Source organism: Artemia franciscana, chromosome 8 (assembly GCF_032884065.1).
Source record: "Artemia franciscana chromosome 8, ASM3288406v1, whole genome shotgun sequence".
NCBI lineage: Eukaryota > Metazoa > Arthropoda > Branchiopoda > Anostraca > Artemiidae > Artemia > Artemia franciscana.
In genome coordinates, this window is record NC_088870.1 from 1,437,447 (window position 1) to 1,452,611 (window position 15,165).

The following is a 15,165-nucleotide window of genomic DNA, read 5'->3' on the forward strand; positions in this document are numbered from 1 at the left end:
ATTTCTATAATCGATTTTCATGTTTTCAGGCACACCACCTCCTGTGATCTCATGGTATTACAACGATATACATATTTACTCCAGTGATAAAAATGGAAGGCCAAAAAATAAAATTAAGATTCGCCTTTTAAAACAAGATTTTGGCGCAGTTCTTTCTTGCGAAGCAAAAAATTCAAACCTGACTGATGTGGCCATTAAATCTTTTACATTAGATATACTATGTAAGTGTTCATTTTTCTTAATGTTGAGAGAATCTATATATATAAAAATAAGTTGTTTGTGTGTTATGTCTGTTACACTGTGTCTTGTACGCCAGATTATATCTTCTATATATATATATATAAAAATAAGTTGTATTTATTTTTGTGTTGAGGGTTTGCATACGACGTCTGAAAAATAAAGAAGAAATAGAAAACAAACAAAAATGTAAAAACTGGGAGTTGCATAAATATTTCGAAATATTTTGACAATAGATTAAAGTAATTCGAAAACCTTAAAACATATACTTAAAAATTTGAGGTTTATTATAAACTGTTGAGCTTTTTTCCAACTGTCAATGTTATAGAATGAACATTGACAAATTAAAAAACATTGAAAAAGATAGAATGTTACCAAATCCTACAACAGAAGAAACAGCCGAGAAAGCTGCTCAAAGAGTTAATGCCAAAAGGCTTGCGACTAAAGAACACAAAACCGCGCAATTAGATGAAAATCCACCTGGACAGCGAGAGTCAAAACGTATCAAAACTGAAAATGATAGCGATGATGATTGGGTTTGGGATTTTGACTTGGATAAGGTCATCAATGCTTACTAGATTTTAGTTAAAAAAAACAAAGGTTCGGCGATATGTATTTACGTCTGAAAAATAAAGAAGAAAAAGAAAACTGAAACTAAAAATGTAAAAACTGGGAATTGCATAAATATTTCAAAATATTTTGACAATAGATTAAAGTGATTCGAAAACCTTAAAACAGATACTTAAAATTTTGAGGTTTATTATAAATTGTTGAGCTTTAGCATGCTTGGCACATGAAGATTTTTCCAACTGTCAATGTTAGAATGAACATTGACCGACAGAATTTGCGATTGCTATATGTCACTTGGTTAATACCAAGTGCCATAAAAAGGTAAAGAACTAAAAGCTAAAAAAGCTAAAAAAACTAAAAAAGCTACAAAACTAAAAAATAAAAACTAAAAAAGAAACTATATCTATATCAATATATATATATATATATATAAATAAGTTGTATGTCTGTTGACTGACGTCATGTTTGTGTGTCGACTGATGTCATGTTTGTTGACTGACGTCATTATGAGGATTGAGCATTATTCCGTCACGAAGTTGTTTGTCGACTGACGTCATGTTTGTCGACTGACGAAATTACAGACCGGGACAACGGACACAAATGACGACCGGGAAACAGGGAATATAAATGACGAACGGGACACTCAAAGAGAAATTACAGACTGGGACACCGGGACACAAATAACGACCGGGACACAGGGAATATAAATGACGACCGGGACACAGGGACACAACTACAACGGGGACACCGGGGGGCACAGGGGGGATATATAAATGACGACCGGGACACAGGGAATGTTCGATTAGCAATGACCATCAACAAAGCTCAGGGACAATCATTAGAATAATGAGGTATAGATCTGAATATGGATTGTTTTCACCATGGACAATTATATGTTGTATGTTCAAGAGTCGGTAAACATGACAATCTATTTATATGCACAGACAATGGGACAGCGAAGAATGTTGTATATTCGCAAGCTTTACGTAGTTAAAAACATATATATATATCTATCTATATTCACAAGTGGTACACAGGGACACAACTACAATGGCGCTTAACTAATATGGCGCGAAAAAAGTTAAAACAATAAAAAACCTAAAAAGAAAAAACTTTAAAAAAAGTAAAAAATAACAAAGGTAAAAAACTAAAAAGAAACAAAAGCTAAAAAATAAACAAAGCTGCACAACTAAAAAACAAAGAAAAACTAAAAAAGAAACTATATCTATATCTATATATATAAAAATAAGTTGTCTGTCTGTGTGTCTGTCTGTCTGTCTGGTGACGTCATGTTTCTGTGTTGACTGACGTCATGAAGTTAGTTGTCGTCATTTTTGCTTTGACGGTGACGTCATCTATATATATAAAAATATCATTTTTGCTTTGACGGTGACGTCATTCAAGATATTTAAGACATATGTTCACGTAGAAATCTATTAATGTTTAAGTTTAAAATGACTGATGAACTTACAATGGCAAAAGCCGATGAAGATGCTCAAAGAGTCTATGCCAAAAACTTGCTGCTGATAGAGAAAGTCAGAAAAGAAAGCGTGCCGAGGAATCAAAAGAACAGCAAGGAAACAGGCTTGAGGCTGATAGAGAAAGAAAGAACAGAAAGCGTGCCGAGGAATCAAAAGAACAGCAAGGAAACAGGCTTGAGGCTGATAGAGAAAGAAAGAACAGAAAGCGTGCCGAGGAATCAAAAGAACAGCAAGGAAACAGGCTTGAGGCTGATAGAGAAAGAAAGAACAGAAAGCGTGCCGAGGAACTACCAGAGCAACGCGGAAGCAGACTTGCTGCTAAAAGAGAAAGTGAAAAAAGAAGGCGTGCCGAGGAATTACAAGAACATCAAGAAATCAGGCTTGCTGCTGATAGAGAAAGTAAGAAAAGAAAGCGTGCCGAGGAATCACAAGAACAGCAAGAAATCAGGCTTGCTGCTGATAGAGAAAGTAAGAAAAGAAAGCGTGCCGAGGAATCAGAGCAACCTGAAAGTTATCGCCTGGCATTCAGGTACAACCCAGTCGATGATTATAGCTTGAGTAGATGTGTTCAAATCGGGACAATGTCTAAAATTTGTCCCTATTGCAAGGCCTTGAAATTCAATGGTGAAACAATGGGAATGTGTTGCGCCTCAGGAAAAGTTAAAATTCTTCTATTGGCTGCATCACCAGAGCCATTGAAGACTTTCCTTACTGGAACTACGTCAGAATCTAAGCGTTTTTTGTCACAAATCAGAAAATACAACTCATGTTTCCAAATGACGTCGTTTGGAGCCCAAATCGAAAATCCAGATCAATTTATGTCTACTTTCAAAGTAAAAGGGCAAATTTATCATAGAGCAGGGTCCCTTCTACCATTCTCAGGCGAGAATCATAATTTTTTACAATTGTACCTCATCAGTGATAGAAATTCTGAATTGAATGCACGTTGCGAAATTTCTCCCAACGTTGAAAGGACAATCGTTTCCCAATTACAACATCTTTTCCACGAAAATAATAATTTAGTGCGTTTGTTCAAAACAGCCATCGATTTGATGCCTACTGATACGCATAAAATTGTTATTTCCGCTGACAAAACGCCTCCTGGCCAACATGTGCGTAGATACAATGCTCCAACTATCGACGAAGTGGCAATCGTTATGGTCGGTGATCAGTTTTTACCTCGAGATATTATTCTTCATAAGCGAAACGATCAGTTGTTAAGAATTGCTGAAACTCATCGATGCTACGATGCCCTACAATATCCTATCATTTTTTGGGATGGAGCCGACGGCTATCACTTTAATATTAAATTGATGAATCCAGCCAGTAACAAAGAAATGAATAAGAAATGCAGTGCAATGCATTATTATTCCTATAGACTAATGATTCGGCAGGATGAAGAAAATTATATTTTAAAATGCCGTGAATTGTTTCACCAATTTGTCGTTGATATGTATGCTAAAATTGAATCAGAACGTTTGCTATATATCCGCCTGAATCAGACCAAGCTCCGCTCTGAACAATACATTCATTTGCGAGATGCAGTTATAAATGACGGTAATACCACAAACGTTGGAAGATTAACAATTTTACCTTCGTCATATGCTGGCAGTCCCCGTCATATGCATGAATATGCTCAAGATGCTATTGCGTATGTTCGTCTCTATGGTCGTCCAGATTTATTTATTACATTTACATGTAATCAATCTTGGGACGAGATACTGCAGCTTTTACTTCAAGGACAATCGGCGGTTCATAGGCATGACATTACGGCCCGTGTCTTCCGGCAAAAGTTGAAATCACTGATAAACTACATAGTAAAACTTGAAGTGTTTGGGTCAGTGCGATGCTGGATGTACTCAGTGGAATGGCAAAAACGAGGTTTGCCACACGCACATATACTAATCTGGCTACATAAAAAAGTTACTTCGAACGAAATTGATGATGTGATTTCCGCTGAAATACCTGATAAAAATGTCGATAAGGGGTTACATGATATTATTGTAAAAAATATGATACATGGACCTTGCGGTGCACTGAACGAAAATTCAACATGCATGGCCAAAGGAAGGTGCACAAAGCAATATCCTCGACTTTTAGCATCAAACACAATTACTGGCAATGATGGTTACCCACAATATAGAAGAAGATCTACTGAAGATGGCGGTAAAACAGCAATAATAAAGAAGCGTAACGGTACCACCATCGAAGTAGATAACCAGTGGGTTGTTCCATATTCCCCATTATTATCAAAAACATTTAATGCACACATAAACGTTGAATACTGTAACTCCGTAAAGGCAATCAAATACATATGTAAATACGTCAACAAAGGCAGTGACATGGCAGTTTTTGGCTTGCAGCCCGAAATCAAAGATTTTGACGAAATCGTACAATATCAGGCTAGAAGATACATAAGCAGTAATGAAGCTGTTTGGCGAATTCTTTCATTTCCGATACATGAACGTAGTCCAGCTGTTGTTCACTTAGCAGTACATTTACAGAATGGTCAACGTGTTTATTTCACGGAAACCAACGTGCAACAAAGAGTCCTGAATCCACCGGATACAACATTAACAGCTTTTTTTTCGCTTTGCAAAAATGATTCTTTTGCAAAAAAAACTGCTGTATACTGAAGTGCCTTCGTATTACACGTGGAATACTAAAAATAAAGTATTTGAACGTCGAAAACAGGGTAAGTCAGTCGACGGCCAACCTACCATCTTCAAAGATACCACGATAGGAAGACTCTACACCGTTCACCCCAATCAACATGAATGCTTCTTTCTACGCCTGCTTTTGGTGAATGTACCCGGTCCGACATCCTTTGAGTATTTGAGAACTGTAAACGGTACTATACATGACACTTACCGTAGTGCATGCCAAGCTCTGAATTTATTGGAGAATGACCAACACTGGGATAACTGCATCAATGACGCGTGCGAAACGTCAACCCCAAGTCAAATTCCTGCATTGTTTGGCATCATTTTAACAAGTTGCTCTCCATCAGCTCCTACAGAGTTATGGGAAAAATATAAGTCAAAAATGTCCAAAGATATACTCCATCGAAAACAGTTAGAGACGTCAGATATGACTTTTGATTTTACATCCGAAATTTATAACTACACTTTAGTTATTATAGAAGATTTGTAGGTACGTATGGCAAACAAACCTCTTCAGGATTTGGGAATGCCTTCACCTAACCGTATCGCTGCTGTTTCGACATGTGTAGAATTGGATCGTGAACAAAGTTACAATACGAGTGATCTATTGTCGTATGTACAAAATAACATTTCCAAGTTAACGTCGGAACAAAAAGACATTTATGATACGGTAATGCATTGTGTCGATAACAACGTTGGAGAAATTTTCTTTTTGGATGCGCCAGGAGGTACTGGTAAAACATTTGTGATAAAACTGATTCTGGCATCAATTCGATCAAAAAATGATATAGCGTTGGCAATTGCGTCGCCCGGAATACCCGCAACATTGCTGCCTGGTGGAAGAACTGCTCATTCCGCTTTGAAATTGCCTCTGAATTTGCATTCTACAGAAACTCCCACTTGCAATATTTCCAAATCATCTGGGATGGGTAAAGTATTGCAGCAATGCAAACTTATTATTTGGGATGAGTGCACAATGGCACACAAAAAATCGCTTGAGGCTCTGGATCAATGCTTGAAAGATTTGAGAAGGAAGTCGAAACCCTTTGGCAGCACATTAATATTGCTTGCGGGAGATTTCAGGCAAACATTACCTATAATACCTAGATCAACTCCTGCAGACGAAATGAATGCTTGCCTGAAAAATTCTAATTTATGGGCACACGTAAAAATATTAAAATTAACTACAAATATGCGTTTCCGATTGCAAAACGATGACTCTGGTCAAACATTTTCAGATCAATTGCTGGCAATTAGAAACGGAAAGCTCCCAGAAGACTCAATTTCAGGACTTATACAATTACCTGCTGATTTCTGTAATTTAGTGACGTCTAAAAATGAATTGATTGAAAAAGTATTTCCGAATATTCTAAAAAATTATAAAAATAATAAATGGCTAAGTGAAAGAGCGATTCTCGCACCCAAAAATATAGACATCCACGAAATCAACAATATTGTTTTGACCAAGATTCGAGACCAGGCAGTCCTTTACAAGTCAGTCGACACAGTTTTGGAACCAAATAAAGCGGTTAATTATCCATCTGAATTTTTAAATTCCATAGATCTTTCAGGGTTTCCACCACACGTGCTACAACTAAAAATAGGCGTACCAATAATACTTTTAAGAAATATAAACCCACCAAAGCTTTGCAATGGCACTCGACTTGTCGTAAAAAAAACAATGGAAAACCTAATAGAGGCCACAATCTTGACAGGGCCTTTTGAGGGTGAGGCTGTTCTTATTCCTCGCATTCCCATGATTCCAACGGATCTGCCTTTTCAATTTAAAAGATTGCAATTCCCAATTCGATTAGCATTTGCAATCAGCATTAACAAAGCTCAAGGTCAATCATTAGAAAAATGTGGTATAGATCTTAATACTGATTGTTTTTCCCATGGACAATTGTACGTTGCATGTTCGAGGGTCGGTAAACCTGACAATCTATTATATGCAGCGACAATTGGACAGCGAAGAATGTTGAATATTCGCAAGTTTTACGCAGTTAATTTGTATTGTATCTATCTATCTATCTATCTATATAAAAACGAGTTGTGTGTATGCATGTTTGTTTGTTTGTAAAAAGAGCGTTTGCATATGATGTCATTATTAGTACATACGGCTTTGTATATGCAGAGACAATGGGAAAGCCAAGAATGTTGTATATTCGCAATTTTTACGTAGTTTAACTCCTGCAGACGAAATGAATGCTTGCCTAAAAAATTCTAATTTATGGGCACACGTAAAAATATTAAAATTAACTACAAAAATGCGTGTCCGATTGCAAAACGATGACTCTGGTCAAACAGTAGACTCAATTTCAGGACGTATACAACTACCTGCTGATTTCTGTAATTTAGTGACGTCCAAAAATGAATTGATTGAAAAAGTATTTCCGAATATTCTAAAAAATTATAAAAATAATAAATGGCTAAGTGAAAGAGCGATTCTCGCACCCAATAATATAGACGTCCACGAAATCAACAATATTGTTTTGACCAAGATTCGAGACCAGGCAGTCCTTTACAAGTCAGTCGACACAGTTTTGGAACCAAATGAAGCGGTTAATTATCCATCTGAATTTTTAAATTCCATAGATCCTTCAGGGTTTCCACCACACGTGCTACAACTAAAAATAGGCGTACCAATAATACTTTTAAGAAATATCAACCCACCAAAGCTTTGCAATGGCACGCGACTTGCCGTAAAAACAACAATGGAAAACCTAATAGAGGCCACAATCTTGACAGGGCCTTATGAGGGTGAGGCTGTTCTTATTCCTCGCATTCCCATGATTCCAACGGATCTGCTTTTTCAATTTAAAAGATTGCAATTCCCAATTCGATTAGTATTTGCAATCACCATTAACAAAGCTCAAGGTCAATCATTAGAAAAATGTGGTATAGATCTTAATACTGATTGTTTTTCCCACGGACAATTGTACGTTGCATGTTCGAGGGTCGGTAAACCTGACAATGTATTTATATGCAGCGACAATTGGACAGCGAAGAATGTTGTATATTCGCAAGTTTTACGCAGTTAATTTGTATTGTATCTATCTATGTATCTATCTATATAAAAACGAGTTGTGTGGATGAATGTTTGTTTGTTTGTAAAAAGAGCGTTTGCATATGACGTCATTATTAGTACATACGGCTTTGTATATGCACAGACAATGGGAAAGCCAAGAATGTTGTTTATTCGCAATTTTTACGTAGTTTGAAACACATATATAAATCTATCTATATTCACAGGTGGGACACAGGGACACAACTACAATGGCGCATAACTAATATGGCGCGTAACGACTTACGCGCGCGGGGGGGCTTGGGGGGGCGCGAAGCGCCCCACCAACTAGGTGTTGGGGTGGCGCGGAGCGCCACCCCAACAGCTAGTATATGTATAGATAACTTGTTTGTAGGCATGTTTGTTTGTTTGTGGGTTTGCATATGACGTCATTATAAATACATAAGGCTTTTATAAATACATAACCGGGACACAAATGACGACCGGGAGACAAGGAATATACAACTACAACGGGGACGCCGGGGGGGGGGCACAAGGAGATATATAAATGACGACGGGGACACATCTATCTATATTCACAGGTGGGGCACAGGGACACAACTACAATGGCGCGTAACGACTTACGCGTGCGGGGGGTTTAGGGGGGCGCGAAGCGCCACCCCAACAGCTACTATATGATAAATATATATACATTTAATCACCCTTGCTGCAAAAAAATAAATATTGATTTGAAGCATTCATCTTTTCAAACTGAAAACACTGTTTGGTTAAAATCATGCGATACCATCATTTTTCTTAATCTTTCCCACCTAATCTAAATTGATCCTTAGAGTGGTCACTTTCCAACTTTCTGCATAAAAAAAACATATTGAAAATCATTCACTTATCTGGGTAGCATTATTAGCAAAGATGGTAGTCGCAGTGAAAAAGTTAAAAGTAGAATTGCCAAGGCCTAAGTGCTTTTTTCACAGTTGCAAAACGTCTAAAAGAATAGGAAGATAAGTCTACAAAACAATATCAGAATATTAGAAGCCACAGTGATGACGGTCGGTTATGGTTCTAAATGTGGATGCCTCGGAAGACGGGGAAAATTTGTTAGATGTCTTCAAGAGGAATTTCCTATGAATTGCTTCGAGTATCCGTTTGACTGACAGTATTTCAAACAGTAAGCTGTACGGAAAACGGACTCTATCAGCTTTCTAAGACTATAATTAGGGAAAGGTTGAAACAGCGAGGAATCGGTTTGCGGATGAAAGATGACAGATTGCCTGGAATTTGTTCTTTTTAACCATCCACGAAGGATTGAAAGAAAAGCACGTCGTCCCCAAATGGAATATGAAGAGGTCGTAAGAAAATATTTGAAATAAATCATATCTTTTTTGGAGAGCTCAAGAGGGAAGCTTTTAACAAATTCGGATGTAGGAGGGGCGTGCGCAGCTGTGTTGGTCACAGGTGGTTTAGTGTTGTGGTGAGCTGCTAGTAATACTTGTAGTAATGCACGTTTCCGACTTACGGAAGGTACTAGATGCCTATCTTGCTGAGAAAAATTAGCTATGGGGAGAAGATTAAGTGGAGATTTTTGAACAGGTACCATAGCAATCATGTTGTCAGGCTCGTAGGATTCCTAAAATCGGATAATCGTGACGAATTCTTTTACTAAAAGACGCATGTCATATAAATCGACCAAATAATTTACGATTATTGTCCAGTGCTAAGAAAAGCGCATTTATATTAGTTCATAATTTGATTTTCTAGCAACAATGTAAATTTCTAATTTCACTTTGAAAAGATCTCCAATTTCTATCGCAATGAAACACTTCAAGATAACAAAATATAAGTAAAGAGCGACACGGGCTAGTAGTGATCAAAATTCTTAAAAAAAGATTTTAAATAACATTTAATTCATTAAAAAAATTGGATTTTTATTCTGATTTCAAACGTATAAAACTCATTAAGATTAAAGCTACCTATCAGAATCGCATACGATCGTGATACAGAGCATACCATAATATTAAGCATACCAGAGAATCCTTTAGTACAGTTTTAGGTTCTTATTTATAAAATTATAGAGTTTATATTTTTCCCAGAAGAAAGATCACACCTACATATTTATTTATTTGTTTGGTTTTTCCCCAGGGATGATCGTATCGAAACAATGGTACTAGGTAATCAGAGGAGGGCTTGTTCAAATGCAAATAAGATTTTATAGTGTCCTTTCCACATAGCCAAAAAGATTGCTTCTCAGGGAATTGGTGTTTTCTGCCATATTGTGAATCAAAACTGAATGGTACAGAACTGTAAAATCTGAGATAGCCAATCAATTTAGAACTATAGAAAATCTATATACCAAGCCTCCCAGCTTCAGAGGCAGTAATGCCAAGTAGCAGTGCATTCGTTTCTAAAGAGTCGTGTGGTCCATGCACAATTACCGGTAAATCCATATATCTTAAAGCTTGATTTAACAAAGTTGATTCTCTTGAAGTTTGTAAATTATGTACATTAATGTATAATTATGCATTAGCTATCATCAAAGAGGGTTGCTGAGTGAATGTTTGGTGAAGACAAGGGAAAATGACCTAGATGCCTCAAAAGTGCCTTTTTCTTCTTAAATTTTATACTTTTCCCCAAGTATTCAAATTAATATAGAAGATAGTCTGAGATAGTGGAAAGGTGCAATGTTATCAATCGGGGGGGACATGGGGGATTTATTCCTTCTCTTCCACTGGTATAATTTTAAACAGGCCTTTTTGGGGTTTTATTTTATTGAAATGCCTTATTTGTATCTTCACTGAAGCATTGATATGGCGACACATTTGCCTTCCGTCTAGATTTTGAAAATTATATTCCCTCCAAGCCCTAAATTTACGCGAGTTGACACACAACTTGGGAAATAGAAATTAAAGTGTAATTTCCCTTCCTTTGGACTGAGCGTGACTATGGGTGCTGTAGGGCGATAGCTTCCCGTGGATTGCAGACAAAATAGATCTTCGTTATAAAATAGATGACATTCATATGCTTATTTTCACTAAAGGTGTCAATTGATTGAATATTATTGAAAAACTTTATATTGAGGTTCTCAGCTTTAGATACGATAAGAAGGCATGATGACAAATTCTTTCCAAAAGAACCATAGAGTCGATACTAAATAAACAGTTAAAACTTCGCTTACTTAGGTCCCGGATATCTCCTCGTGTTACCTAATGTTTAAGAGTTCCGTACATTATTCGATTGGGTGCAGTGCGTGATAACTAGGCTAACTTGGAGTTGTCAAAATCGAGGTTCTCTATCCAGTGTTTTCGTGGTCTACCTCATGGATGCAGACCATGCAGAAATCCTTAGAGCGCGATATTTGGTAGTCGGTTTGGCTCCATTGATTGACTTGGCCGTGCCAGCGCAGTTATTGTTTTCGATGTTGCCTAGAATGGTTTCATTGGACTGCAGCCTTTTGCGTACTTCCATATTTGTGATACTGTCAGTATATTTGATTCTAGCAATCTGACGGAGGCATCTCATCTCAAAAGCTTTAAGTTTTTTTCATCTTCGGTTTCCAGTGCCCATGTTTTGCATCCATACATAACAACGGTAATTACTAAACTGTTGTCGAGGCACATTTTGAACTTGTTGGATAGATATTTATTTTTGAAGAGGTTTGCTAGTCTTCGGAAGCTAAAGCTAGTGAGTACAAGTAGACGTCAGATCTCATATTTATTAAAGAAGAGTAGGCTACCAAGGTATAAAAAGTGGCTTATTATTTCAACCTGTTTCTCACCTAAATGATTAGTAGAGGTGTTGTCTAGTTTATTTTTCGTAATTTTTCATACCTCGATCTACATCTCTAATGGCTTAGTGGCCTCATAAAGTTTATCAGCTTGTGCTTGCAGTTCTTGTGAAGAATTGGCTATTACATTAATATCATCAGTGTAGGCAAGATTGTCTATCAGTAGTCCTCCTATTGTTGTGCCAAAATTTGAATGCATTAGTGTCTTAACGGTATTTAAAAAGAAATTGAATAGGTGTGGTAATAAGATGTTATCCAGAAGTACTCCTGATGAAGTGGTGAACTGTTCTGATAACCCATCAAGAATTAAACTTGGACTTGAAACTGGTTTAAAGACACTTGATTATCTAGACAATCTCATATTTGATCCCTTAGTGAAGCAGGATTTGCCAGAATCCTTCACACCATTTCAGGTCAGATGTTTGTAGTAAATCAGCGAATATTTGTTCCTCCGACCCAACGTGAATGAACTCTATCTGGGCTTATCCTTTTTTGAATGACATTATTGCTGAGTCGATTTCTGACTTGAGCAGGGATGATTGTTTGAGCTCTTGGGTGGGTATGGGGAAGTGGGGTAGTACTTCAGGATTATCAGCAACGATGAATTTTATTTTATCTTTGAAATGCTCTTTTCATCTTTCAAGTTTCATCTTTGGATCGCTAATTTCTTTTGTGGTTTGTCCAGGATCACTGATATTTGTGGCTGTTTTTTTCTGACTCAACTCACTTACCATTCTAAACCCTTGCATTTCTTCCACAGGTGGTTACGCAGTACCTTTCTTATCCCTTAATCTAATCTTCTTTTGAGGAGCTTATAAGTATCTCAGCTGTTGTGGTCCGATTTATGACAAAATACTCAAATATCCTTGCATAGCATAATGATCACTTCTTTGATACATGATTTTTAATTAAGATTTTTTCGTCCTTAGAACGTCATTCGCTATCTAGATGATTGCTGATGTGGCCCATTCGGTTAGGGAGTCTATCTCATTAGCGATGTGAAATAAAAAATTGTTTACCAGTATCTCACAAAATTTCTCAGATAGAGTGGAGGTGTAGGTCTGTCTTTTTTCGGGATCCTGCTGAAGCTCTATCCAGAATCTTGAGATTTGTGTTGCTTTTGGTAATTTTTTTATTCTTAGCTTGAACCCTGACATAAGGAGAATGTGATCATGGTAAAAGTCTGTTCTAGGTAGTGCTACTGTGTCTGGCACGAAAGATTTACACCATTTCGATATCATTACAAGAATCCAATTCTTAATTTTATAGTCTAGGGATGTCTAGGTTACTTTACGTTGATGGTGGTGTTTGAACATTGTGCTGGTTACGATTAACTCGTTTTCAAGGCAGGAGTCAAGTAATCATTTGCGTCTTGCAGTTATTTTTCCACGACCAAAAGGCCCCATTATATCGGACCGACTGACATTATTAGTACCCACTATGGAGTCAAAGTCTCCCATAAAAATCAGTAGGTCTTTCTTTTCTATACGTCTTTCTTTTTATTAGGTCAATGACGCTTTGTAGTGTGAACTATTATTCATGACATTCTTCCTTACTTCTGGCCGAGTTTCAGGCATAGACCTGAAAGACAGAGATATTCTTGGTATTACCTTTCTGTCATAAAACAGCTATTCTTTCTCAGGGAGATTTTTTATCAGACGGTGAAATGGAGAATCCTGCACCTTGACGATGAACTCATTCTTTACGTCCAGACAGCAAGAGGAAGGCTCCAGTGAGCTTTTCCTAACTCTTTCGGGGATATGAGTCTCAAAGAGTCCGACAACATCTCAGCTCTGCATTTGTAATTCTCTGAGGGGCTAGAACCAGTCTCTCTGGCTTGATAAATGTTGAGATGTTCAGCGTGCCAAAGTGTAAAGCGGTTTTTGTTGGGATAGAACAACAGTGTATATTTTCACCGAGGCTGGGGGTCGTAATTACTGCCTGTATCCAAGGGTGGCCTACTTTCTAGTAGGAATTGACAGCGAGCTGTTCCCCTTCGTCAACAACTCCTACTCAATGGAGGTACTATATATAAGGTGTCCCCCTATCCACCGCCTATGCCCATACTGAGAAGGTGGCTCAGTAGATACACAGTTACCTATTTATATTAACTCAAAAGGTTAATATACACATTTAATTTAAAGCTTCATTTAACTAATTTGATTCACTTGATGCTCGATTTAATTATGTAGAATGAGGCGTAAAAGTGCGTCAGCTATTATAGAGGAGGACCGTGTGCCCTCCTCTATATCTGGAAAGGAGGCGGCATCTTAAGCATCTTTGGGAAACTTCCCAAAAGGTGCAGGTAGGTTTTGCCTGAAACTTGTTTTTTATAGACATTTTTGGGCCCCTAGCACTGAAAACCAAATAAATTCCTTTTCTTCTGTATAGAAATGGCTTTCAGCCACAAATTAAAGGGATTAATTTTTATTTTAATTTAATTGTGAAAATAATCCAGCTTTGCATTAATAAGTTCACGTGACGCCATAACGTGATATTTAAAGCAAATGAATTGATTAATGAGGGCAATACTGGCCTATTCAGTTCACCCTTTTCCTGATTGGTGGCTGTACCACTGGCCCGTGAAAGCAAACAGTTCACTTGTATTTTGATAATTTCTTTTCATAGCAGTTTTGGACTTGAAACTTGAAACTGGTTTTAAAGACACTTGATTATCTGGACAATCTCATATTGGATCCCTTAGTGAAGCAGGATTTGCCAGAATCCTTCACACCATTTCAGGTCAGATGTTTGTTGTAAATCAGGGAATATTTGTTCCTCCGACCCAACGTGAATGAACTCTATCTGGGCTTATGCTTTTTCGAATGACATTATTGCTGAGTCGATTTCTGACCTGAGTAGGGATGGTCGTTTGAGCTCTTGGGTGGGTATGGGGAAGTGGGGTAGTACTTCAGGATCATCAGCAACAATGAATTTTATTTTATCATTGAAATGCTCTTTTCATCTTTTAAGTTTCGTCTTTGGATCGCTAATTTCTTTTGTGGTTTGTCCAGGATCACTGATATTTGTGGCTGTTTTTTTTTTCTGACTCAACTCATTTACCATTCTAAACCCTTGCATTTCTTCCACAGGTGGTTACGCAGTACCTTTCTTATTCCTTAATCTAATCTTCTCTTGAGGAGCTTATAAGTATCTCGGCTGTTGTGGTCCGATTTATGACAAAATACTCACTTATCCTTGCATAGCGTAATGATCACTTCTTTGATCCATGATTTTTAATTAAGATTTTTTCGTCCTTAGGACGTCATTCGCTATCTAGATGATTGCTGATGTGGCCCGTTCGGCTAGGGAGTCTATCTCGTTAGCGATGTAAAAGATTAGATTGTTTACCAGTATCTCACGAAATTTCTCAGATAGAGTGGAGGTGTAGGTCTGTCTTTTTTCGGGATC

General features: G+C 37.3%; 1 protein-coding gene across 1 annotated transcript in view; it reads left to right on the forward strand.

Moving 5' to 3' along the window:
• The window catches only part of LOC136029863 (B-cell receptor CD22-like), a 252,212-nt gene that overhangs the window by 70,292 nt on the left and 166,755 nt on the right, over nucleotides 1-15,165 (forward strand). Inside the window, exon 5 of the mRNA XM_065708320.1 lies at nucleotides 30-221. Coding sequence (XP_065564392.1) covers nucleotides 30-221 — 192 coding nt within the window. The remainder of the gene's footprint in view (nucleotides 1-29; nucleotides 222-15,165) is intronic.